We start from the raw sequence: 23567 nt of genomic DNA on the forward strand, positions 1-23567 counted from the left end.
TTAAAGATTTTTTTTTTTTTTTTTTTTTAAGAGTCTTGCTCTGTCACCTCCCAGGTTTAAGCGATTCTCCTTACCTCAGCCTCCTGAGTAGCTGGGATTACAGGCACACGCCACCATGACCGGCTAATTTTTGTATTTTTAGTAGAGACGGGGTTTTGCCATGTTGGCCAGGCTGGTCTCAAATTTCTGACCTCAGGTTATCTACCCGCCTCGGCCTCCCAAAGTGCTGGGATTACAGGCATGAGCCACTGTGCCTGGCCTGTATTTTTAGTAGATATGGGGTTTGCCCATGTTGAGCAGGCTGGTCTTGAACTTTTTTTAAGACCTAATATTTCTTTTTTTTTTTTGAGACGGAGGCTTGCTCTGCCGCCCGGCCTGGAGTGCAGTGGCGGGATCTCAGCTCACTGCAAGCTCCGCCTCCCGGGTTTCCGCCATTCTCCTGCCTCAGCCTCCCGAGTAGCTGGGACTACAGGCGCCCGCCACCTCGCCCGGCTAGTTTTTTTGTATTTTTAGTAGAGACGGGGTTTCACCGTGTTAGCCAGGATGGTCTCGATCTCCTGACCTTGTGATCCGCCCGTCTCGGCCTCCCAAAGTGCTGGGATTACAGGCTTGAGCCACCGCGCCCGGCCTAAGACCTAATATTTCAAGGGAGAAATATATAGTAAATTTAGACAGCAAATTTTTTCTGTTGCATGATTTTTTTTTTTTTTTTTTTTTTTGAGATGGAGTCTTGCTCTGTCACCAGGCTGGAGTGTAGTGGCAACCTTCGCTCACGTTGCATGATACTTTTATATTTGATTCTAGTTTTATTTTATTTTATTTTTGAGATGGAGTTTCACTCTGTAGCCCAGGCTGGAGTGCAGTGGAGTGATCTCTGCTCACTGCAAGCTCCGCCCCCTGGGTTCACGGCATTCTCCAGCTTCAGTCTCCAGAGTAGCTGGGACTACAGGTGCCCGCCACTACGCCCAGCTAATTTTTTGTATATTTAGTAGAGATGGGGTTTCATCGTGTTAGCCAGGATGGTCTTGATTTCCTGACCTCGTGATCCACCTGCCTCGTCCTCCCAAAGTGCTGGGATTACAGGCGTGAGCCACTACGCCCAGCTGATTCTAATTTTAAAGATAAAAGTTAGCTAAAGTAATCTCCAGTTCACTTTCAGGAAATGTTAGGCTGGGCTCAGTGGCTCACACCTATAATCCCAACCCTTTGGGAGGCCAAGGTGGGAGGATCACTTGAGCTCAGGAGTTTGAGACTAGGCTGGGCAACATGTGGAGACTCTGTCTGTACAAAAAAACAAAAAGTAGCCAGGCATAGTGGTGCATGCTTGTAGTCCCAGCTATTTGGGAGGTTGAGGCAGGAGGATTGCTTGAGCCTAGGAGTTTGAGGCTGCAGTGAATGAGGATCATGCCACTGCGCTCTAGCCTGAGTGACAGAGCAAGACCCTGCCTCTAAAAAAAAAAGGAAATGTCTGTAGTTTTCTTTTTTTTTTTTTTTGAGACAGAGTCCTGCTCTGTCACCAAGGCTGGAGTACAGTGGTGCTATCACAGCACACTGCAGTGTTGGGCTCAAACGATTCTCCCACCTCAGCCTCCCCAGTAGCTGGGACTACAGGTGTATGCCACCACACCCAGCTAATTCAAAAAAAGTTTTTTTAGAGATGGGATCTCACTATGGTGCCCAGGCTGGTATAGGTTTTCTTTAGTTTTGTTTTAGCAGTCCTGCCAATTTGTTAATTACTGTTTTATTCTTGTACCACAGTGATTCTCAACCTTTAGGGCTTGTGAAAGCATAGATTAACGGATGCTGACCTGTAGGTTCTGATACTGTTAGTTGGTCTGGGGTAGGGCCCAAGAATTTGCACTTCTAGCAAGTTCACAGGGGATGCCACTGGTCCACGGACCACACTTTCAGGACCACACTACTCTAACGTTTATAAATGCTGTTTGTCTCTGTAAATGAATAAACTGTGACTCACGAATTACACCAGAACAATCATGTATATGTAATTTTCACATGTTCAGTGGTGATTCCCAAACATTTTAAAGTATTGATGGTTTCTCATCTGATGTCAAGGAGCACTATTGTCCACCTACTTTCATACTTCACAGTGGGTTATAGCATACAGAGTTATTAATAATACATTTATTATCTATTAATGTACTGTATCTTAGAGCACCTCAAAATCACAGCTGGGATTTATTTATTTATTTATTTATTTGCAGTTGCAAGATTTAATAGAGTGAAGACACAGCATACAAAGGGAGGGGACCCAAAGAGGGTAGCCATTGCTGGCTCGAATGGCTGAGTGTATATCCCGATCATTGTCCCTCCCGCTGTGCTCTCAAGCAACAGATGATTGGCTATTTCTTTACCTCCTGTTTTTTGCCTAATTAGCATTTTAGTGAGCTGTCTTTACTACCTGATTGGTCAGGTGTGAGCTAAGTTACAAGCTCCATGTTTAAAGGTGGATGCAGTTACCTTCCCAGCAAGGCTTAGGGATTCTTAGTTGGCCTAGGAAATCCAGCTAGTCCTATCCCTCGGTTCCCCCCTCTCAACAGGAAAACCCAAGTGCTGTTGGGGAGGTTGGCTGATGACCGCTCTAATTGTGTGCTGCTGAACTGGGGCGTAGGAGGGGTTGTGCAGTTGAGATTTCCTTGGGAGGGGTGCCTTCCATGTCATTAACATCGGAGCATGGGCTAGCAGGCTGGTCCAGGGGTCTGTGGTAGATCTTAGTCATGGACTGCATCTAGAGCTTCATTTGAAGAACTATTTGTAGTTTTACAGCTTCGATTTGGAAGAGACAAACTTAACAAGGAGGTTAAAGATACAGGGTCCAAAGAGGAGCAGCAATATTATAGCTGCTAGAGGTCCTAAGAAGGGGAGGATCCAAGGCATCTATTGGCTGAGGAGGCCCCAGGGTCTAGTGTTTTAAAGCTCCTCTGCTCTACCTTGTATTCGATCTCAAATTTCTTTAACTTTCTCGGTGACGATTCTGGATTGATTAACATAATAACAGCATTCTTGCCCTAAAAATAAACAGGTTCCCCCTCTTTCGGCGGTTAGCAAGTCTAAAGCTCATCGATTTTGAAGGACTACTGCTGCTAGGGAGTTAAGTTGATCTTGCAAGGTGACTAGGGAGTCGGCGACCCGTTCCATGTCACCATTTAGTTCTTGAGACAGTTTGTAGTAGAACTGAGTAGAGGCTGTGATACCGCCAATGCCAGTACCTACTCCACCTAGCACTCCTGCTTCGATAATGAAAGGAAGAATGAGTACTTGTTGCAGAGCTTAGGTACGACATGATTGTATAAATTTTGTTCAGTGTAGATGGTCATAGGGGGCACTAAGAATGAGAGGAAGCACATAGATTCTGAAGAGCCATTCAAACAACGATAGGCTGAGGTACCACAGACAAAAAATATTTCTGAGGATAGGCAGACTGTTTGTGTGGGAGGAGTTACCCATCTGATGCATTGGGAGTTGGTTGTGTCTATAGTATTGCTACATTTTACACAGGTAAGGTTTGAGGTATGGGTTATTTCCAGATTGGAGACAAGAGGTCCTACTAAAACAGAAGTGGTGTTTATTTCTGTGATGAAGTTGTTCCATTGTTCAGGTGCAGGGTTTGAAATGTATGGCCTGAAGTGCAGGGTGAGGTACATCCAACAGTTAGTAGGGTTTTGAGCCGAGACCTCCTGGAGCCCAGTGAGGGTGGTATTAGATAGGCTTACCAGGCGAGTATGGGTACGGAGAGTTTCATGTAGTTTTGAGAGATCCAGTTCTTTGTAGGGGCTAGGGGTGCTATGTATTCGGGTCATTTGGGAGATTACTTCCTTTACGTGTTTTTCTCTTGCCTGATCTTGAACTCCACCCCCATTAGACATACCGGTATGGGTGAAGTAAGTCCAATAGACAGTGGCTCCAAGTCCTCTAGGACAACTAGGATTAATCATTTTCCCTGTCCAATAATGAGTATTTGCATACATGCAAGGGCTGGCAGAGTTATAGCAGTTGTGGGGCATATGGGTGGGGGTTTCCTTAGATAACCTCCTATACAATGAAGCATCAATATTTCCGGGACGCTGCATTCTCCATAGAAACTCTTGGTAAGGGGAGCTACTGGTCGTACAGCGGCATGGAGGGGTTGCAGTGAGAGTGAAAGGGGTAAGAGAACAGTAAAGAGAAAAATATGATAAGGGAGGGCCATGGGGATTTACGATATTAGTTACTTTCCTCCCAGTTGTCGTTTGAAGAGCAGGCACAGATCCTCTAGAGGTTCACAGGAATAGCTAGCGTTGTCTCCTGGAGTTTCGGGTTCCTTTGGCAGTATCCAGGGTTTCACTCGAGTGTGATGTATCCACGACTCCACTCCAGCCACTTTAACCGCAGCTGGGGTAGATAAAATGACTGGGTAGCGTCCTTCCCAGGATGTATCTAGGGATGGAGAATTAGAGGAAAGGGACTTGACTAATACCATGTCACCAGGGTGGAATAATTCCTTTCCCTCTTCTCGGGGACAGGCTCCTTGTAATGTTTTAAGAACCTGTTGATATTTGGCTAAGGAGGTGATGTCTGCAACTAAGTTGGCCGTCTCTTGGTCAAGCACAAGGTCATTGGTTAGGAAGGGCCGTCCATACAGCATTTCGTATGGGCTAAGTCCTGGTTTTTGGGGAGAGTTTCGGATTCTTAGTAAGGCTATAGGCAACAGAGCAGGCCATGTGAAGTGGGTTTCCTGGTTAGCTTTTTTAGATGTCGTTTGAGTGTTTCATTTATTTTCTCGACCTTCCCTGAGGATTGTGGCCTCCAGGCGCAGTGTAAGTGATATTGTATACCTATGCCTGGGATACTCCCTGGGTTACTGTAGCCTTGAAAGCAGGGCCATTGTCACTCTGTAAGCCTTAGGGAAGTCCAAATCTGGGAATTATTTCATGAACTAGTACCTTTATTACCTTTTGAGACTTTTCTGTCCTACAGGGGAAGGCCTCTGCCCAACCAGTGAAAGTATCTACCCAGACTTGTAGATACTAAAATCCCTGAGATTTGGGCATGTGGGTAAAATCTAGTTGCCAGTCTTTTCCTGGATAATGGCCTGTTCTTTGTTCTCCTGAAGGAGCTTGGCGATAAGGCAGGGGATTATTTCTTTGGCACACATCACAGGCCCTGACTATCTGCTTGATAGTTTTGAAAAGGCCTGGTCCAATAAACAATGATTTGGCCATCTGATGGGTGCTATCAATGCCTAAGTGAAAGGTTTGGTGAAGGGTTTTAAGTAATTTCCATTGGTTAGCTGCAGGCAAAAGTATTTTTCCTTCTTCGGTGGCTAGCCATCCTGAGGGGAGGAAACTCTGTCCTCATGAGGGTCCCCATTCCATTTCTTCTTCTGAGTACTGGGGCTTGGTTTCTCAGAGGGAATTACCCCATACTAGGGGTCCTTCTATAAGCATTTCTAATGGAGGGTCCTGCCTTGCAGCTCTTTTGGCTTCAATATCTGCTTGGCGGTTCCCTTCTATTTCCCTTTCCTTTCCTTTCTGATGACCCCAGCAGTGTAAGACTGCCACCTCTAGGTTTCTGTACAGCCAGTAATAATTTCCTAATGGCTTCCTGATGTTTGATAGGTGTTCCCTCAGAAGTTAGGAATTCCCTTTCTCTCCATATTGCTGCATGGGCATGGAGGACTAGGTAAGCAGACTTAGAGTCCGTATATATATTTACCCTTTTTCCTTCTCCTAAATCTAGTGCCCGAGTGAGGGCTATTAGTTCTGCCAGCTGAGCGCTAGTTTCTGGAGTGAGGTGATTACTTTCAAGTATTCCGTTATCACTGACCATTGCATAACCCGCTTTTTGAAGTCCTTTCTCTGCAAAGGAACTTCTATCAGTATACAATTTGAGGTCGGGATCAATCAAGAGAATCTCTAAAAGGTCCACAAATGGGAATTATTATTTCCTGAATTAATCTTTTTTCTTTATCTTTTTTTTTTTTTTTTTTTGAGACAGAGTCTCGCTCTGTTGCCCACGCTGGAGTGCAGTGGCACGATCTTGGCTTACTGCAACTTCGGCCTCCCGGATTCAAGCGATTCTCCTCCCTCAGCCTCCCGAGTAGCTGGGATTATAGACATGTGTCACCGCACCCAGCTAATTTTTGTATTTTTAGTAGAGACGGGGTTTCACTATGTTGGCCAGGCTGGTCTCGAACTCCCAACCTCAGGTGATCCACCCGCCTTGACCTACCAAAGTGCTAGGATTACAGGTGTGAGCCACCGCGTCCAGCCAACCTTTTTTTTTTTTTGTGGAGATGGGATCTCATTTTGATGCTCATGCTAGTCTTGAACTCCTGTACTCAAGCAATCCTCCTGCCTCTGCCTCCCAAAGTGTTGGGATTATAGGCGGGAACCACTGTGCTCAGGCTTATTTTCTGAATTAAAATAATTGATCTGAGTACAAGCTATTTAATACTGAGTTGATCTGTAGTTTTGAAATTTTAAAATATGATTTTTGAGATGACAGAATAAATATTGTTTCATTTAGTTTGGGTTTTTATTGTTGTGAGCTCTTATTTTGGTTTTTAAAAAAATTTTTAAATTTTTATGGGCAGCACTTCATTCCATAAAAGAGAATGAATGTTGCTGTTTTGGTCTTTATTAATTAGTTTCTTTTTCTTTCTTTCTTTTTTTTTTTAATACTTTAAGTTCTGGGATACATGTGCAGAACATGCAGGTTTGTTACATAGGTAAACACGTGCCATGATGGTTTGCTGTTAATTAGTTTCTTAGTTAGCTATTGGCAGTATCTAATCCTAACTAATAAGGCCCTACCTTTAGAAAAATTATACTTACTTATGATTATAGATTTTAAATTTGGTGATAGATTCACTTTCTCCTTATACCAATGTCAGCACATTAGAGCCAAAAGTAGTCATTTTGGGGTGAAATTTTAAAATGCATAATTTAAGAAAAAACTCATGAGGACAAGCAAAGTTTTTGTTTTTAATTAAAAATCACCTATCTGGAGTTTGTTTTAAAAGTATACACATATGTAAAATTCATAGGCCAGGCACAGTGGCTCACGCCTGTAATCCCAGCAGTTTGGGAGCCTAAGGTGAGAGGGTTGCTTGAGCGCAGGAGTTCAAGACCAGCCTAGGCAACATAGGGAGTCCCCATTTCTATAAAATATTTAAAAATTAGGCTGGGCACAGTGGCTCACGCCCGTAATCCCAGCACTCTGAGAGGCTGAGGTGGGTGGATCACGAGATCAGGAGTTCAAGACCAGCCTAGCCAAGATAGTGAAACCCCATCTCTACTAAAAATACAAAAATCAGCCAGGCATGGTCGTGGGTACCTGTAATCCCAGCTACTTGGGAGGCTGAGGCAGAGAATTGCTTGAACCCAGGAGGCGGAGGTTGCAGTGAGCTGAGATTGCGCCATTGCACTCCAGTCTGGGAGACAGAGCGAAACTCCATCTCAAAAAAGAAAAAAAAAAAAAAAAATGGGCCAGGCGCTGTGGCTCACAGCTGTAATCCCAGCACTTTCGGAGGCCGAGGCGAAAGGTCAGGAGATCAAGACCATCCTGGCTAACATGGTGAAACCCCATCTCTACTAAAAATACAAAAAATTACCCGAGCGTGGTGGCGGGCACCTGTAGTCCCAGCTACTCGGGAGGCTGAGGCAGGAGAATGGCATGAACCCGGGAGGCGGAGCTTGCAGTGAGTGGAGATCGCACCACTGCACTCCAGCCTGGGTGACAGAGCGAGACTCTGTCTCAAAAAAAAAAAAAAAAAAAAAAAAAAAATAGAATTAGTCGGCCATGGTGGCACGTGCCTGTAGTCCCAGCTACTGGGGAGGCTGAGGTAGGAGGATCACTTGAGCCCAAAGAGTTTGAGGCTGCAATGAACCGTGATTGTAGCTGCATGCTGTGTGGGTGACAGAGTGAGACCCTGTCTCAAATAAATAAATAAATAATAAAATAAAAGTTATAGCCTCTCAGTATATAGTGTTTGAAGCCAGATAAGCGTTATGTAGTTTAAGTATCATTTCAAACAACCATCACTCTATCCAAACCCTTACCATTTATTCCCCCTATTACTAACAACCAAAATAGCAGTATCACAACAAGCAGCTTTTGCCTACTGCAAAGTTTTCCCCATTTATCGTAATTATTTCTTGGACACCACCAAATGATAATGAGATTAGGAATAGCATATAGGTTTTTGAGAAAAATTTCTTTGAGGAAAAGGGAACTGGTTTTAATTTATGGTCATAGTTATCATGATCTCAATTTTCCTCCCTTATAGAAATTAAAGGCCCTGAAATAAAATAGCCAAGGAAGTTAGTTCTCAAACTGCCTTGCTTCCAAGTCTCAGCTGTGGTCTATTAGATATAACCTCTGACTGACCTCAGATATGCCTTTCTCACTTCATTTTCTCCCTAGCTCTAAGAGCTCATTTTGGAGGAATAATGGATGAACCATCTCCCTTGGCCAAACCTCTGGAGCTGAACCAGCACTCTCGATTCATAATTGGTTCTGTGTCTGAAGATAACTCAGAGGATGAGATCAGCAACCTGGTGAAGCTGGACCTACTGGAGGAGAAGGAGGGTTCTTTATCACCTGCTTCTGTTGGCTCAGATACACTCTCTGATTTGGGGATCTCTAGCCTACAGGATGGCCTGGCCTTGCACATAAGGTAAGAGAGAGTTTAATGGTCTACTTATTATTTATTGATCTGTCTTGTTAGTTTTGCTGATTATGTTCTGAAAAGAGCAAGAATGATTTTAGCCAAGACTGCTTTGACTTTTCCTATGTCGCTGGACTCAAAGCTTTGTTGAGGAAGTCATAAATGATGTATTTTTCAGAAATCATGTATGTTCCCATCAAATTTTTCATGTTCTACTAGGTCTTTCTTTTTTATTTTTTTGAGACGGAGTCTTGCTCTGTTGCCCAAACTGGAGTGCAGTGGTGCGGTCTCAGCTCACTGCAACCTCCGCCTCCTGGGTTCAAGCAATTCTTCTGCCTCAGCCTCCCAAGTAGCTGGGATTACAGGCAGCTGCCACCAAGCCAGCTAATTTTTTGTATTTTTAGTAGAGATGGAGTTTCACCATGTTGGCCAGGCTGGCTTGAACTCCTGACCTCATGATCCACCCGCCTCAGCTTCCCAAAGCGCTGGGGTTAGAGGTGTGAGCCACCGCGCCCAGCCTATTTTTATTTTTATTTTTTTGAGATAGAGTCTCTCTCTGTCGCCCAAATGGGAGTGCAGTGGTACAATCTCAGCTCACTGCAACCTCCGCCTCCCAGGTTGAAGAGATTCTCCTGCCTCAGCCTCCTGAATAGGTTGGACTACAAGTGCGTGCCCTCATGCCTAGCTAATTTTTGTTGTTTTTGGTAGACACTGGGTTTCGCCATGTTGGCCAGGCTGGTCTTGAGTTCCTGGCCTGAAGTGATCCGCCTGCCTCAGTCTCCCAAAGTGCTGGGATTAAAGACATGAACCACTATACCCGGCCACTTCTACCTGCTAGGTCTTTTAGTGAGAGCTAGTGAGTAAGAATTAGGTTGAGGAATTTCAGTCTTTGCACTACTTTGACTAACATGGTTTTAACTATCGTGATGATTGATAGGAATTTTCCAAGGGTTGTCAACTTCGTAGTAAGTTTTTTTGAACTGATTCATCAGATTGTCAGGAAGTTATATTCTGTTTCTAGCAGAGCCAGTCCCCAATAAAGAGCTGTTAATAGAGCTCTCCTTTTTCTCTAGAAACACAATTCTCTGTAACTGAGAATGTCAGTACATAGTAACACTAGATTGTTTTTATTTATCAATGTTTGATTATATAACTAGTGTGTGAGATACTAACCTTTGGTTATTTGCTTTTCAGTTCTTGGATTAAAAGGTCTGGCTCAGTGGTTCTTGGTTCTCACTGTTCATCAGAATCACCTCAGGGAGCCTTGGGAGATAAGCCCCATCCCTAGAGATTTTGATTCATTTGATACTGGCTTGGTGTGGAACTGGGGCTTTTTTTTTTTAAACTATCCAGGTGATTGTTGTGTACAGCCAGCATTCAGATTATAGGTGTACCCTAGATAAACATAAGTTAGGGTGGCTGTTGCTGCTGTTATTATCTTGGTACTTCTATTATTACTGGGTCATAAAATAATTTAGCTCTGTTTTATATACTAAATATACTGACTCCATAATAAAATCCTATATGAGATCTGGCTGGATGTGATGTTCTGTCTTACTGTTATCCCTAGGGCTTGGAATCAGGGCTTCTGAGAGAGTAGGCAGTGTTTGTTAGTGATCACCCTCATTTAGCTATGTAGAGGTCAAAAGAAAAGTGTAAAGCAAGTTAATTATGTTTTACTTCACAGATTCCTAGAATTGTAATAAACCAGAGAGATAATTTAACCTGACACTTTCTATTTTATTTTATTTTTAAAAATTAATTTAAAAAATTTAAATAGAGACAGAGGTCTTGCTATGTTGCCCAGGCTGGTCTTGAACTCCTGGCCTCAAGCAATCCTCCTATCACGGCATGCCAAAGTGCTGGGATTACAGGCATGAGCCACCACATTTGGCCATAAAATACTTTTTAATAGTTGGGAAAACTAAGGCCCAGTGAGGAGAAATAACTTGCCTAAGTTTGAATAGCCGGAGAACTTGGATTCAAACTCATATCCTGATTTTATTTCAGTAACTTTTCTACTCTACTTCCCCATCCATACAGGTGTCTTAATTATATAACTAGTTCAGTCAAAGTTGGTCTGATGGAGTTAGTGAACAAAGCATTATCTCTGGGTTAAAAAGAGGAATAGAGAGCAGTATTTTAGTGGCAGGGAAAAGGGATTAGGTCTTTATCTTTTCTCTCTCTCTCTTTTTTTTTTTGAGACGGAGTCTCACTCTGTCGCCCAGGCTGGAGTGCAGTGGCGCGATGTCGGCTCACTGCAAGCTCCGCCTCCCGGGTTCCAGCCATTCTCCTGCCTCAGCCTCCCGAGTAGCTGGGACTACAGGCGCCTGCCACCATGCCCGGCTAATTTTTTGGTTTTTTTTTTTAGTAGAGACGGGGTTTCACCGTGTTAGCCAGGATGGTCTCGATCTCCTGACCTCGTGATCCACCCGTCTCGGCCTCCCAAAGTGGTGGGATTACAGGCTTGAGCCACCGTGCCCAGCCAGGTCTTTATCTTTATGTAAACATTTTTTATTTTATAGTTCACTTAATGGTTGGCTTTAAGGTTAATACTGGTGGTAGCATTCTTCTCTCTTGAAGTCATTTGGAAGTGTTTGTAGGGGGCTTGTGACTGGTGGGACTACTTGCATTTAGAGGACAAAGGACAAAGGACCAATGATATGAAACCTTCTGTGGTATAGTAGATAATCCTACACAACCAAGAAATCTCCTTCTCAAAATGTCATAGTGCCCCTGGTGAGAAAGACTGGTTTAACTCCAAATCCGTAAAACCACACAGCATCTTGAGAAATCTGTCCAGTTTGAGTCTATGTGAAACATAATATCCATTTGCTGGATTAGGAAACTGAGTTGGGCAATGGTGATATAAACATGTTATAAGAAACTCAGCTAGTGATATCCCAAGGCAGTCTGTAGTTGCCAAGTCATTCCCAAAGTTGATGGCTCTTATGCAGAGTCTATGTGGTCAGTGGCATGAGTGTCTGGAATTTCTTTGCATGCCTTACTGTTGCAAAAATCATGTCTGTAGCTCGTGGAGGGGCCGTGGATTGAAGTGTGATCAGCAGCATGGAAAGGAGACAATGCCAGTTCCAACTCACTCCTCAGATAGCTAACATTCCAAAATAGAAAAAACGTTTTCTGTTTATCCATTCCTTAAGTCACTTCTGGATATGATGACCTTTGGGGTAATTTTAATTGAGTCAAATACATTTGATAGGTGAAAGACCTCTGTTATGACATCTGCCACTAATTAGGTGTGTGACCATGGATAGTACATGTTATCTCCTTGGAGTCATCTATAAAAATGAAGATATTGGCCAGGCACGGTGGCTCAAGCCTGTAATCCCAGCACTTTGGGAGGCCGAGACGGGCGGATCACGAGGTCAGAAGATCGAGACCATCCTGGCTAACACGGTGAAACCCCGTCTCTACTAAAAAAAAAAAAATACAAACAACTAGCCGGGCGAGGTGGCGGGCGCCTGTAGTCCCAGCTACTCAGGAGGCTGAGGCAGGAGAATGGCGTAAACCCGGGAGCCGGAGCTTGCAGTGAGCTGAGATCTGGCCACTGCACTCCAGCCTGGGCGACAGAGTGAGACTCCATCTCAAAAAAAAAAAAAAAAAAAAAATGAAGATATTGATTCAGATACTCCTTTTCACTCCTGGAACTCAAAGTTAAATAGAGACTAAGTTGCGTTTAAGATTAGCTCTTAGAACCAATAGCCTAATCCTTCCCAGGTGACATAGATTAAGGGGGCAGGTACATTCCTAGGAGATGTTAACTGGAGGTCATCTGAAACCAAACGAAGTAACTGCCATAATGTAAGATGGGACTGAGTCTCTCTCTCAAGTTTAGGTCTGAGAAGTCTAGTGGTATGTTGGATGAGCCAAATAGAAAATAGACTTTTCCTGCGATGGAGATTATTTGCTTCATGTACTTCCTAGAGTCCAATGAAAGACTGGGTGAATCACTTTTTTTTTTCTTTTTTTTTCTTTTTTTAGAGGGAGTCTTGCTCTGTCTCCCAGGCTGGAGTGCAGTGGCACCATCTCGGCTCACTGCAACCTTCACCTCAGGTTCAAGCGATTCTCCTGCCTCAGCCTCCCAAGTAGCTGAGATTACAAGCACCTGCTACCATGCCCAGCTAAGTTTTGTATTTTTAGTAGAGACGTGGTTTCACCATGTTGGCCAGACTGGTCTCGAACTCCTGACCTCAGGTGATCTGCCCGCCTCAGCCTCCCAAAGTGCTGGGATTACAGGCATGAGCCACCATACCTAGCCATTTTTTTTTCTTTTTTCTTTTTTTTCCTTTTGAGACGGAGTTTCGCTCTTGTTGACCAGACTGGAGTGCAGTGGCACAATCTCCACTCACCACAACCTCCGCCTCCCAGGTTCAAGTGACTCTCCTGCCTCAGCCTCCCGAGTAGCTGGGATTACAGGCATATGCCACCACGCCAGGCTAATTTTGTGTTTTTAGTAGAGACAGAGTTTCTCCATGTTAGGCTAGACCCGACCTCAGGTGATCCACCTGCCTTGGCCTCCCAAAGTGCTGGGATTACAGGCATGAGCCAGCGCACCTGACCCCGGCATTTTTTTTTTTTTTGAGACAGAATCTCCGCCTCCCAGGTTCAAGATATTCTTGTGCCTCAGCCTCCTGAGTAGCTGGTACCAGAGGCGTGTGCCACCAGGCCTGGCTAATTTTTTGTATTTTAGTAGAGATGGGGTTTCACCATATTGGTCAGGCTGGTCTTGAACTCCTGATCTCAGGCAATCTGCCTGCCTCGGCCTTCCAAAGTGCTAGGATTACAGGTGTGAGCCACCATGCCCAGCTGGGTGAATCACTTTCTAAGCTTTATGACCCAAACGTTTGAAAATAAGACCCTGGCTGGGCGTGGTGGCTCACGCCTGTAATCCCAGCACTTGAGGAAGCTGGGGTGGGCGGATCACCTGAAGTCAGGAGTTCAAGACCAGCCTGACCAACACAGAGAAACCCCATCTCTACTAAAAATACAAAATTAGCCGAGCATGATGGCACATGCCTGTAGTTCCAGCCAGTTGGGAGGCTGAGGCAGGAGAAGCACTTGAACCCGGGGGTGCAGAGGTTGTGGTGAGCCGAGATTCTGCCATTGCACTCCAGCCTGGCCAACAGAGCAAAAAAAAGAAAATAAGCCGGGCGTGGTGGCTCAAGCCTGTAATCCCAGCACTTTGGGAGGCCAAGACGGGTGGATCACGAGGTCAGGAGATCGAGACCATCCTGGCTAACACGGTGAAACCCCGTCTCTACTAAAAATACAAAAACTAGCCGGGCGAGGTGGCGGGCACCTGTAGTCCCAGCTACTCCGGAGGCTGAGGCAGGAGAATGGCATAAACCCGGGAGGCGGAGCTTGCAGTGAGCTGAGATCTGGCCACTGCACTCCAGTCCGGGCCACAGAGCGAGACTCCGCCTCAAAAAAAAAAAAAAAAAAAAGAAAAGAAAATAAGACCCTAAGTAAAAAGTAGTTACAGCTTGGTGGAAATATACAGACCTCACTGTAGACAACTGATTTGGCTTTTTATTTTTAGATAAGATCAGCTAGAGGTTGATATATCAGCCAGGTTGATATATTTCTGGGATTCATTAGTATTCAATTGAACATTTAAGAAGAAAGGCTGAATATGGACTTTTTTTTGTTTTGTTTTTTGAGACTGAGTTTCACTCTTGTTCAGGCTGGAGTGCAATGGTGCGATCTTGGCTCACTGCAACCTCTGCTTCCTGATTTCAAGTAATTCTCCTCCCTCAGCCTCCTGAGTGGCTATGATTACAGGTGCTCGCCACCATGCCCGGCAAATTTTTTTTTTTCTTGAAATGGAGTCTCGCTCTGTCCCCAGACTGGAGTGCAGTGTTGTCATCTTGGCTTACTGCAACCTCTGCCTCCTAGGTTCAAGCAATTCTCCTGCCTCAGCCTCCTGAGTAGCTGGGATTACAGGTGCGTGCCACCACGCCTGACTAATTTTTGTATTTTTAGTAGAGACGGGTTTCACCATGTTGGTCAGGCAGGTCTCTGACCTTGTAATCTGCCTGCCTTGGCCTCCCAAAGTGTTGGGATTACAGGTATGAGCCACTGTGCCTAGCCCACCATGCCCGGCTAATTTTTTGCATTTTATTTTACTTTACTTATTTATTTAAAAAAAATTTTTTTTTTTTTTTTGAGTCAGAGTTTCATTGTTGTTCCCCACCCAGGCTGGAGTGCAATGGCACGATCTCAGCTCACCACAACCTCTGCCTCCCAGGTTCAAGCTATTCTCCTGCCTCAGCCTCTCGAGTAGCTGAGATTACAGGCATGCACCACCATGTCTGGCTATTTTTTTTTTTGGAGATGGGGTTTCACTCTTGTTGCCCAGGCTGGAGTGCAGTGGCATGATCTCAGCTTACTGCAACCTCCGCCTCCCAGGTTCAAGTGATTCTTCTGCCTTGGCCTCCCGAGTAGCTGGGATTACAGGCATGAGCCACCATGCCCGGCTAATTTTGTATTTTTTTAGTAGAGATGAGGTTTCTCCATGTTGGTCAGGCTGGTCTCGAACTCCCAATCTCACATGATCTGCCTGCCTTGGCCTCCCAAAGTGCTGGGATTACAGGCATGAGCCACTGCGCCTCACTTATTTATTTATTTTTTTGAGACAGAGTTTCGCTCTTGTTGCCCAGACTGGAGTGCAATGGCACAATCTCGGCTTGCTGCACCTTCCACCTTCCAGGTTCATGCGATTCTCCTGCCTCAGCCTCCTGAGTAGCTGGGACTTCAGGCGTGCACCACCACATCTGGCTAATTTTGTATTTGTAGTAGAGACAGGGTTTCTCCATGTTGGTCAGGCTGGTCTCGAATTCCCAACTTCAGGTGATCTGCCCACCTTGGCCTCCCAAAATGCTGGGATTACAGGTGTGAGCCACTGCACCCAGCCAATTTTTTGCATTTTCAGTAGAGACAGAGTTTCACCATATTGGCCAGGCTGGTCTTAAACCCCTGACCTCAGGTGATCCACCCGCCTTGGCCTCCCAAAGTGCTGGGAGTACAGGCACCCGGCCAGTGGACATCTTAATTTTGATAACCAGTGTATGATTATCAAACTGGCATGTAACATAGCTATGTAGTTGTATGGATATTGGCAGTTTCTCTGCTCCTATGAGATGTCACTTGAGGTCAGATAGTTTTGCATACTTAAAGTGCACCGCATGCTATCAACCAACCAGAAGTGTAAACAATTTGTCTTTTTTTTTTTTTTTTTTTTTTGAGGCGGAGTCTTGCTCTGTCGCCCGGACTGGAGTGCAGTGGCCGGATCTCAGCTCACTGCAAGCTCCGCCTCCCAGGTTTATGCCATTCTCCTGCCTCAGCCTCCCGAGTAGCTGAGACTACAGGCGCCTGCCACCTCGCCCAGCTAGTTTTTGTATTTTTAGTAGAGACGGGGTTTCACCGTGTTAGCCAGGATGGTCTCGATCTCCTGACCTTGTGATCCGCCCGTCTCGGCCTCCCAAAGTGCTGAGATTACAGGCTTGAGCCACCGTGCCTGACCAACAATTTGTCAACTACTAAGCTGAATTTCTGGTTGAAGTGCAGTTGGAACAGGTTATCTCCACATTTGGGTCTTTTACCTCTTAGCATAGTGTGATTTCTTTCCTCTTTTAAAAAAATCCACCACCTTACTGTCTAGCATAGTGTCTTTTCTTTAAATCTTTTTTATCCTGTGCTACATGTATGGGTTTTTTGTTTGTTTGTTTAGAGACAGGTTCTCACTCTATCACCCAGGCTGAAGTGTTCAGTGGTGCAATCATAGCTCACTAACTTTGAACTCCTGGGCTCAAACAATCCTCCTGCTTCAGCCTCCTGAGTAGTGGAGATTGTAGGTGTGTACCACCATGCTCAGCTAATTTTTAAAATTTTTTTAGAGATGGGGTCTTGCTATGTTGCCCTGGCTGGTCTTGAATTCTTGGCCTCAAGTGATTGTCTGGCCTTGGCCTTCCCAAGTGCTGAGATGACACGTGTGAGCTACCTTGCTCAGCGTATACTTCATGTTACAGTGAAACAGGAGAATTCCCTCATTTCCCTTGCAGGATGTGCCACAGGGATGTGTCTCGCTCCTTTGGTTGCCCCACTGCTCGAAACCCTAAGGGGAGGATGCAGATGGGCAAGCGCAGCAGCCATGGGAAGCACTTTTGGGCTCCAGCCCCACGGCACCATCTGGGGGTGGTGTCTGCGACTCCCAAAGCCCAAGTGAGCATGTGTTACAGTGTGCTCTTTCAGCTTTGCTGTCTGCAGATGGCTTGTGTTAACCAGCTCAATAGACCTTCTGCCTTATTGCAAGGGCAGAGGGCCAGTGTGACAGCTTTCTGTATCCTGAGCTCTTGCCCAGTGTACCAGAAAAATTGGATCACATGTGGGCTCGAAGGATGAGTGCAAGGTTTATTGAGTGGTGGAAGTGGCTCTCAGTGACATGGATGGGGAGCCGGAAGGAGTGGCTGGAGTAGGGAGGTGGTCTTCCCCTGGAATCAGGCTCCCGGCACTTGATTCGGACTCTTCTTTGACCACCTCCGGTTGAATTCCCCTCGGTGTCCAGACGTCCCTCCTCTCTTTCTCTGCCTCGTCGTTCTGCCATCACAAGTCTGCCGGCCTGCTGATGTCTGCTGGTCTGTTCCTCTGCTCCTCTTGATGTTCAATCACTTGTGTCTGTGCCCTACTAAGGCCTCGGGTTTATATGGGCACAGGATTGGGGGTGTTGCAGGCCAGAGTGGTCTTGGAAAATGAAGCATTTGGATGCAAAAACAGGCATGCCTGCTCTCGCATAGGTCCGTGGGCACAGGCCAAAGGTGGAGCCCTCGGCAGGGACTCTGCCCTTTCTGCCCTTTCCCTGTCCCCTTCCCATATCAATAGTATTTGAAACTCGATCTCAATTTTCTCTCATGTGTCTTAAAATATACGTTCAAGTCATTGAATGACCTTCATTTTATGGTTAACATAAAATGAAACATGTTTGGTTAACAACTTTATCGGAGAACAATCTCTATTTGCTGTTAATTTGTGTATACCTAAAACCAGCATAAGATGTCTATCACTGGGGTTCAAGACAATAATTGTTGCTTTGGAAGGAGAAAGTATATTCACTCAGGAACAGCTCTGAAGTTGAGTTATATTTTTATTTCTTTTCTGATCTAGAGAGAAAAGTACTTTACCAATATTTTTGAAAATTGAGAATTCAGATGAGATTGCCCATAAGATGTTGGACCCTTCAGAAGAATTTAACTAGAAAATTTTGAGCTTTTTGTAATTAGAAATAATTTGTAAAGTTTCTCCCATGATACTAGTCATAGTATGTTAATGAGTTTGGAATCAGCTCCTAGATACCACACTTTGTTTTCTTTTCTTTTTTTTTTTTTTTTTTTTTTTTTTGAGATGGAGTCTTGCTCTGCTCTGTCACCCAGACTGGAGTGCAGTGGTGTGATCTCGGCTTACAGCAACCTCTGCCTCCTGGGTTCAAGTGATTCTCCTGCCTCAGCCTCCTGAGTAGCTGGGATTACAGGCATGCACCACCATGTCCGGCTAATTTTTGTATTTTTAGTAGAGACACCATGTTGGTCAGGGTGGTCTCAAACTCCTGACCTCGTAATCCGCCTGCCTTGGCCTCCCAGAGTGCTGGGATTACAGGCGTGAGCCACCGCACCCAGCCACATTTCATTTTCATTCACGATTCATATAAAGCTGTGCAGACCTTTATCCATAGGAAATAATAGTGTCGAGGTCAGATCTGGGAGGATCTAGGATTGACTTTCAACTTCTTCCATTGGGTCAAAACAGAAGTTTAGGGGACAATAGTGAGAGAAGGCCTATCTATTGTTCCTACATTCTATTTTTCACATTAACTTTAGGAAGTATTAGTCAAGTTTTCTCAGTAGCTAATTAGAAAAATAATAGTAATAACAGGTTACATTTATTAAGTGCTTTACTGTATGCCACATACTCTGCTGTGCTTTATGGAGTACCACACTGAATTGTCACAACAACCCCATGAGGTAGATATTGTGCTATTATTGCCCACGATGTTTTTTTTTTTTGAGATGGAGTCGCACTCTGTCTCCCAGGCTGGAGTGCAGTGGCATGATCTCAGCTCACTGCAACCTCTGCCTCCTGGGTTCAAGCAATCCTCTAGCCTCAGCCTCCCAAGTAGCTGGGATTACAGGTGCCCACCATCATGCCTGGCTAATTTTCATATTTTTAGTAGAGACAAGATTTCACCATATTGGTCAGGCTGATCTCAAACCCCTGATCTCAGGTGATCCACCTGCCTCAGCCTCCCAAAATGCTGAGATTACAGGCAGGAACCACTGCTCCCGGCCTGTTGCCCTCAATTTATGGATGGGGATTGAGACATAAATAACATGCTTAAGGTGGCCAGTTTGGGTATTGATTCTAGTCAGAGCTTGTACTATAAACTACTACACTAAACTAAAACCCTTGGTGTAACAGATATGCTTTCTTTTTTTTTTGAGATGAAGTCTTGCTCTGTCACCCAGGCTGGAGTGCAGTGGTGTGATCTCGGCTCACTGCAACCTCCGCCTCCCAGGTTCAAGCTATTTTCCTGCCTCAGCCTCACATGTAGCTGGGACAACAGGTATGCACCACCATGCCTAGCTAATTTTTGTTTTTTCAGTAGAGACAGGGTTTCGCCATGTTGGCCAGGCTGATCTCAAACTCCTGACCTTTGGTGATCCACCCGCCTTGGCCTCCCAAAGTGCTAGGATTACAAGCGTGAGCCACTGCACCCAGGCCTTATGTTCTGTTGAGCAATTCTTCTCTAATTAAATGTTAGCCTTGTTAGAAAGGGATAGAAGTTAGAAAATATATATTTATATATACTTAAAAAATTTTTTTAGAGACAGGATTTCTCTCTGTTGTTCAGGCTGGAGTGCAGTGGTGTGATCATGGCTCATTGTACCTTCAGACTCCTGGGCTCAAGCAATCCTCTTGCCTCAGTCCCTGAGTAGCTGGGACTATAGGTATGTGCTACCATTCCCAGCTAACTTTAATTTTTTTTTTTTTTTTTTTTGAGATGGAGTCTCACTCTGTTGCCAAGGCTGGAGTGCAGTGGCACGATCTTGGCTCACTGCAACCTCTGCCTCCCGGGTTCAAGCAGTTCTCTCCCTGAGCCTCCCAAGTAGCTGGGATTACAGGTGCCCACCACCATCCCTGGCTAATTTTTTGTATTTTTAACAGAGACAGGGGTTTCACCATCTTGGCTAGGCTGGTTTTGAACTCCTGCCTCGTGATCCCCCACCTTGGCCTCCCAAAGTGCTGGGATTACAGGAGTGAGCCATAGCACCCGGCCTAAAATTTTTTGTAGAGATGGGGTCTCACCATGTTGCCCAGGGTGGTCTCAAACTCCCAGGCTCAAGTGATCCTCCCACTTTGGCCTCTCAAAGTGCTGGGATTACAGGTGTGAGCTACTGTGCCCAGCCTAGAAAAAATATTTTTAAATAATGCTTTATTAAAGAAGCATAATAGAAAATAAAAAACAACACAAGCAAGCAAAAATAAACCCTTGTATATTTGCCACCCAAAGGTTACTTCCTACCATCTGTATCCTTTTCTATGCATATATGTATGTATTCATTTTTTTTTACTAAAATGAGGTCATACTGTACACACAGTTTTATAATCTGCTTTTTTTAGTCAAAAAATTTTCATTTTCTATTTCAATAAATTTTAATCTAATTTAATGTACACACTTTCATTTCTCCAAGGAACCTCAAAATTCTGGTTCCTTCATGCAAGTATCCAATCCACATCTACAAATTGTGTATTATGTTCTTTAAATTTCTTAATCTGTCACATTCTATCACATTACCACCCCCCACCTTTTTTTTATGATGTTGACTAGTGACTCGTCTAAGAGGAAGTTAGCAAATCATGAAAGTATATGGTTGCTAGTGAAAATTTGGTAGCATATAGAGAAACAGAAAGAAAAATAAAGGAAGATTACCATTCTACACTTTTTATAGTTACAGAGCAACAATTGGTATTAATTAATTGCATTAACGATGATACTTTAATGAATTTTATAATCATTTTACGTGCCATTTATGACACAGCTTTTTAGTTTTGGCTATATATGTTTGTGTTTGACTGGGAAAGAAATACAGATTCTCATTTCTTTTTAGTCTCTCACTTTAAACTCCTTGAGTTTGAAATGACTTTAAATCTAGTGGTAGAGATAGAGTTAAGTAATAGCTTTAAAAGCTTTTGGAATAGTAAAATGTGCCATACTGGTATAATACATTATTTATTATCAAGGAGTCCTTTTATAAGATAAACATTTTTTTACTGGAAAAACCTCTTTAAGTCTTTTGCATGTTAGTGCTTAAAACTTGGAAATTTAGGTCTGAAAGCCTTTTGATGATGGCAAATATATACTATCAATATTATAATTCACATGTTGAGAATAACCACTATTGAAAATGCAGGAGGCTGGGCGTGGTGGCTCACACCTGTAATCCCAGCATTTTGGGAGGCCAAGGCAGACGGATCACCTGAGGTCGGGAGTTCAAAACCAGCCTGACCAACATGGCGAAACCCTGTCTCTATTAAAAATACAAAAATTAGCCAAGTGTGGTGGTGAGCACCTGTAATCCCAGCTACTTGGGAGGCTGAAGCGTAAGAATTGCTTGAACCCGGGAGGCGGAGGTTGCAGTGAGCTGAGAGCATGCCACTGCACTGCACTCCAGCTTGAGCAACAGAGCAAGACTCCATCTCAAAAACAGAAACAAAGAAAAGAAAGTGCAGGAAATTTTATTCCTGCTTCCTATCTATTGGCTCATCACTATCAAGCTTTGACATGGGAAATAAGGAAATTGGCTCTGGTTTTGTTTATATTAAGGCTTTGCTTATGGCTAGTGTGAGAGTGTTCTTATGTATGTATTGACTTTCTTAGCATTTCTCATTTAGCTTTCCTGAGCTTCTTCACTTCCCCTAATAGCTCTCCAAAATCTCTGCTTTCAATGTTCCTTCCTTGATATTCTGAGGTTCCCAGTTGCCATGGTGCCTTTGTAGTGAGTAGACAGAGAAGGTCATTATGAGATCTGCAACTTGGTACTCCTTTGCTGAGGGCACTAGTTTCCTCTCTCCATTTCCCACCCACCCCTTCTTTCCATTCAGAAAACAGGAGCTGTCTGTGGCCATGTTTGTATTTTAGTCTCTGGAGTGCATTCTATAAACTTCGCTAATTGTGGAAATGAAATTATGAATGTTGTAAGTAAGGCTTAGTACAGCTGCTTGATAGTGTTTATTACTTTTATTATTTCAAGTGTAATGCATGCATTTCTCCCTCTTTTCTTTCTGTTAGCATAAGTTTACAAGTGAAGTTTGCATTTACTACTTTATATTGTTAAATTATTAGAAGTAATATAGGTTTATTATTAGAAAAGTTGGAAATCCAAGAAGTTTTTTTTTTTTTCCCAGATAGAGTCTTGCTGTGTCACCCAGGATGGAGTGCAGTGGCATGATCTTGGCTCATTGCCTCTGCCTCGTGGGTTCAAGTGATTCTCGTGCCTCAGCCTCCTGAGTACCTGAGATTACAGGTGCCTGGCACTATTCCCAGCTAATTTTTGTATTTCTAGTAGAGATGGGGTTTTGCCCTATTGCCTAGGCAGGGCCGCCCGCCTTGGCCTCTCAAAGTGCTGGGATTATAGGCATAAGCCACCATGCCCAGCCTCAAAAAGTATTTAAAAAAATAAAAACACTAAGGAATACAATCATTCCATAATAATCACTATTCATATTTTACATATTTCCTTTCTGTATTTTTTACCACTTAAGGATAAATGTCATTAAAATATACATACAGATGATATTATAATGAATGTACAGCTCTGTTTCTGCTTTTTTCCCCCATATAACAACACTTTCTCATGCCATTACAAATCTTTTTTTTTTTTTCTTTTTTTCTGTGACAGGGTCTTTGTCACCCAGGCTGGAGTGCAGTGGCATGATCACGGCTCACTGCAGCTTCGACCTCCCTGGGCTCAAGTGATTCTCCCATGTCAGCCTCCCAAGTAGATGGGACTACAGACGTACACCACCGCACCCAGCTACTTTTTGTATTTTTTGGAGAAACAGGGTTTTGCCATGTTGGCCAGGCTGGTCTCGAACTCCAGACCTTAGGTGATCTACCCTCCTCGGCCTCCCGAATTGCTGGGATTACAGGCATGAGCCACCTCGCCTGGACTGATTCTAAGTTTGGCTATTGTGAATAGTGCTGCAGTAAATATGGAGTACAGATATCTCTTTGATATGCTGATTTCCTTTCTTTTGGATATATACCCAGTAGTGGAATTGCTGGGTTATATGGAAGCTCTATTTTTAGTTTTTTGAAGAGCTTTCATACTGCTTTCCATAGTGGCAGTACTAATTTATATTCCCACCAACAATGTACAAGGTTTCCCCTTTCTCCACATCTTCATCTCATGATACTACTTCAGTGGGTTCTTGTTACGCATAGGATATATTAGTGTCTAGCCAAACATTGTGTCACAGGTGCTTAACATTATTTCTAATACTCACAACAGTACTAATCATTATTATGGTGGGCTCAATGAGTTCTGTTAAGGGTCCAATACGGTCTCGGAGATGTTTGAACTAGAATTTGAAGGATTAACAGAAAAAAGGCTAGCAAAGCTAGGGGTGTGTGTGTGTGTGTGTGTGTGTGTGTGTGTCTGTGTGTGTGTAAGGGTAGAGCTGGTGGGGTAGACAACATGCACAGAAGTACCAGTGAAACATCTAGCATTTTCAGGCAATTACAAGTCGTTGACTATTACTGGAATGGAAGGTGGGCAGCATGATCAGTGCCAAAGAAGAGGCCGGTAAGACAGAGATCAAGTCATTA

General features: G+C 44.0%; 1 protein-coding gene across 4 annotated transcripts in view; it reads left to right on the forward strand.

The window, feature by feature from the left end:
• Nucleotides 1-23567, forward strand: part of ACACA (acetyl-CoA carboxylase alpha) — a 344091-nt gene that overhangs the window by 84428 nt on the left and 236096 nt on the right. For all 4 annotated transcript variants that reach the window (XM_031934241.1, XM_026456734.1, XM_023204709.2 and 1 more), the window contains one exon: nt 8425-8677. In XM_031934241.1, the coding sequence (XP_031790101.1) occupies nt 8451-8677 (227 nt within the window). In that variant the 5' untranslated portion in view covers nt 8425-8450. The remainder of the gene's footprint in view (nt 1-8424; nt 8678-23567) is intronic.

Source organism: Piliocolobus tephrosceles, chromosome 16, assembly GCF_002776525.5.
Source record: "Piliocolobus tephrosceles isolate RC106 chromosome 16, ASM277652v3, whole genome shotgun sequence".
Lineage (NCBI taxonomy): Eukaryota > Metazoa > Chordata > Mammalia > Primates > Cercopithecidae > Piliocolobus > Piliocolobus tephrosceles.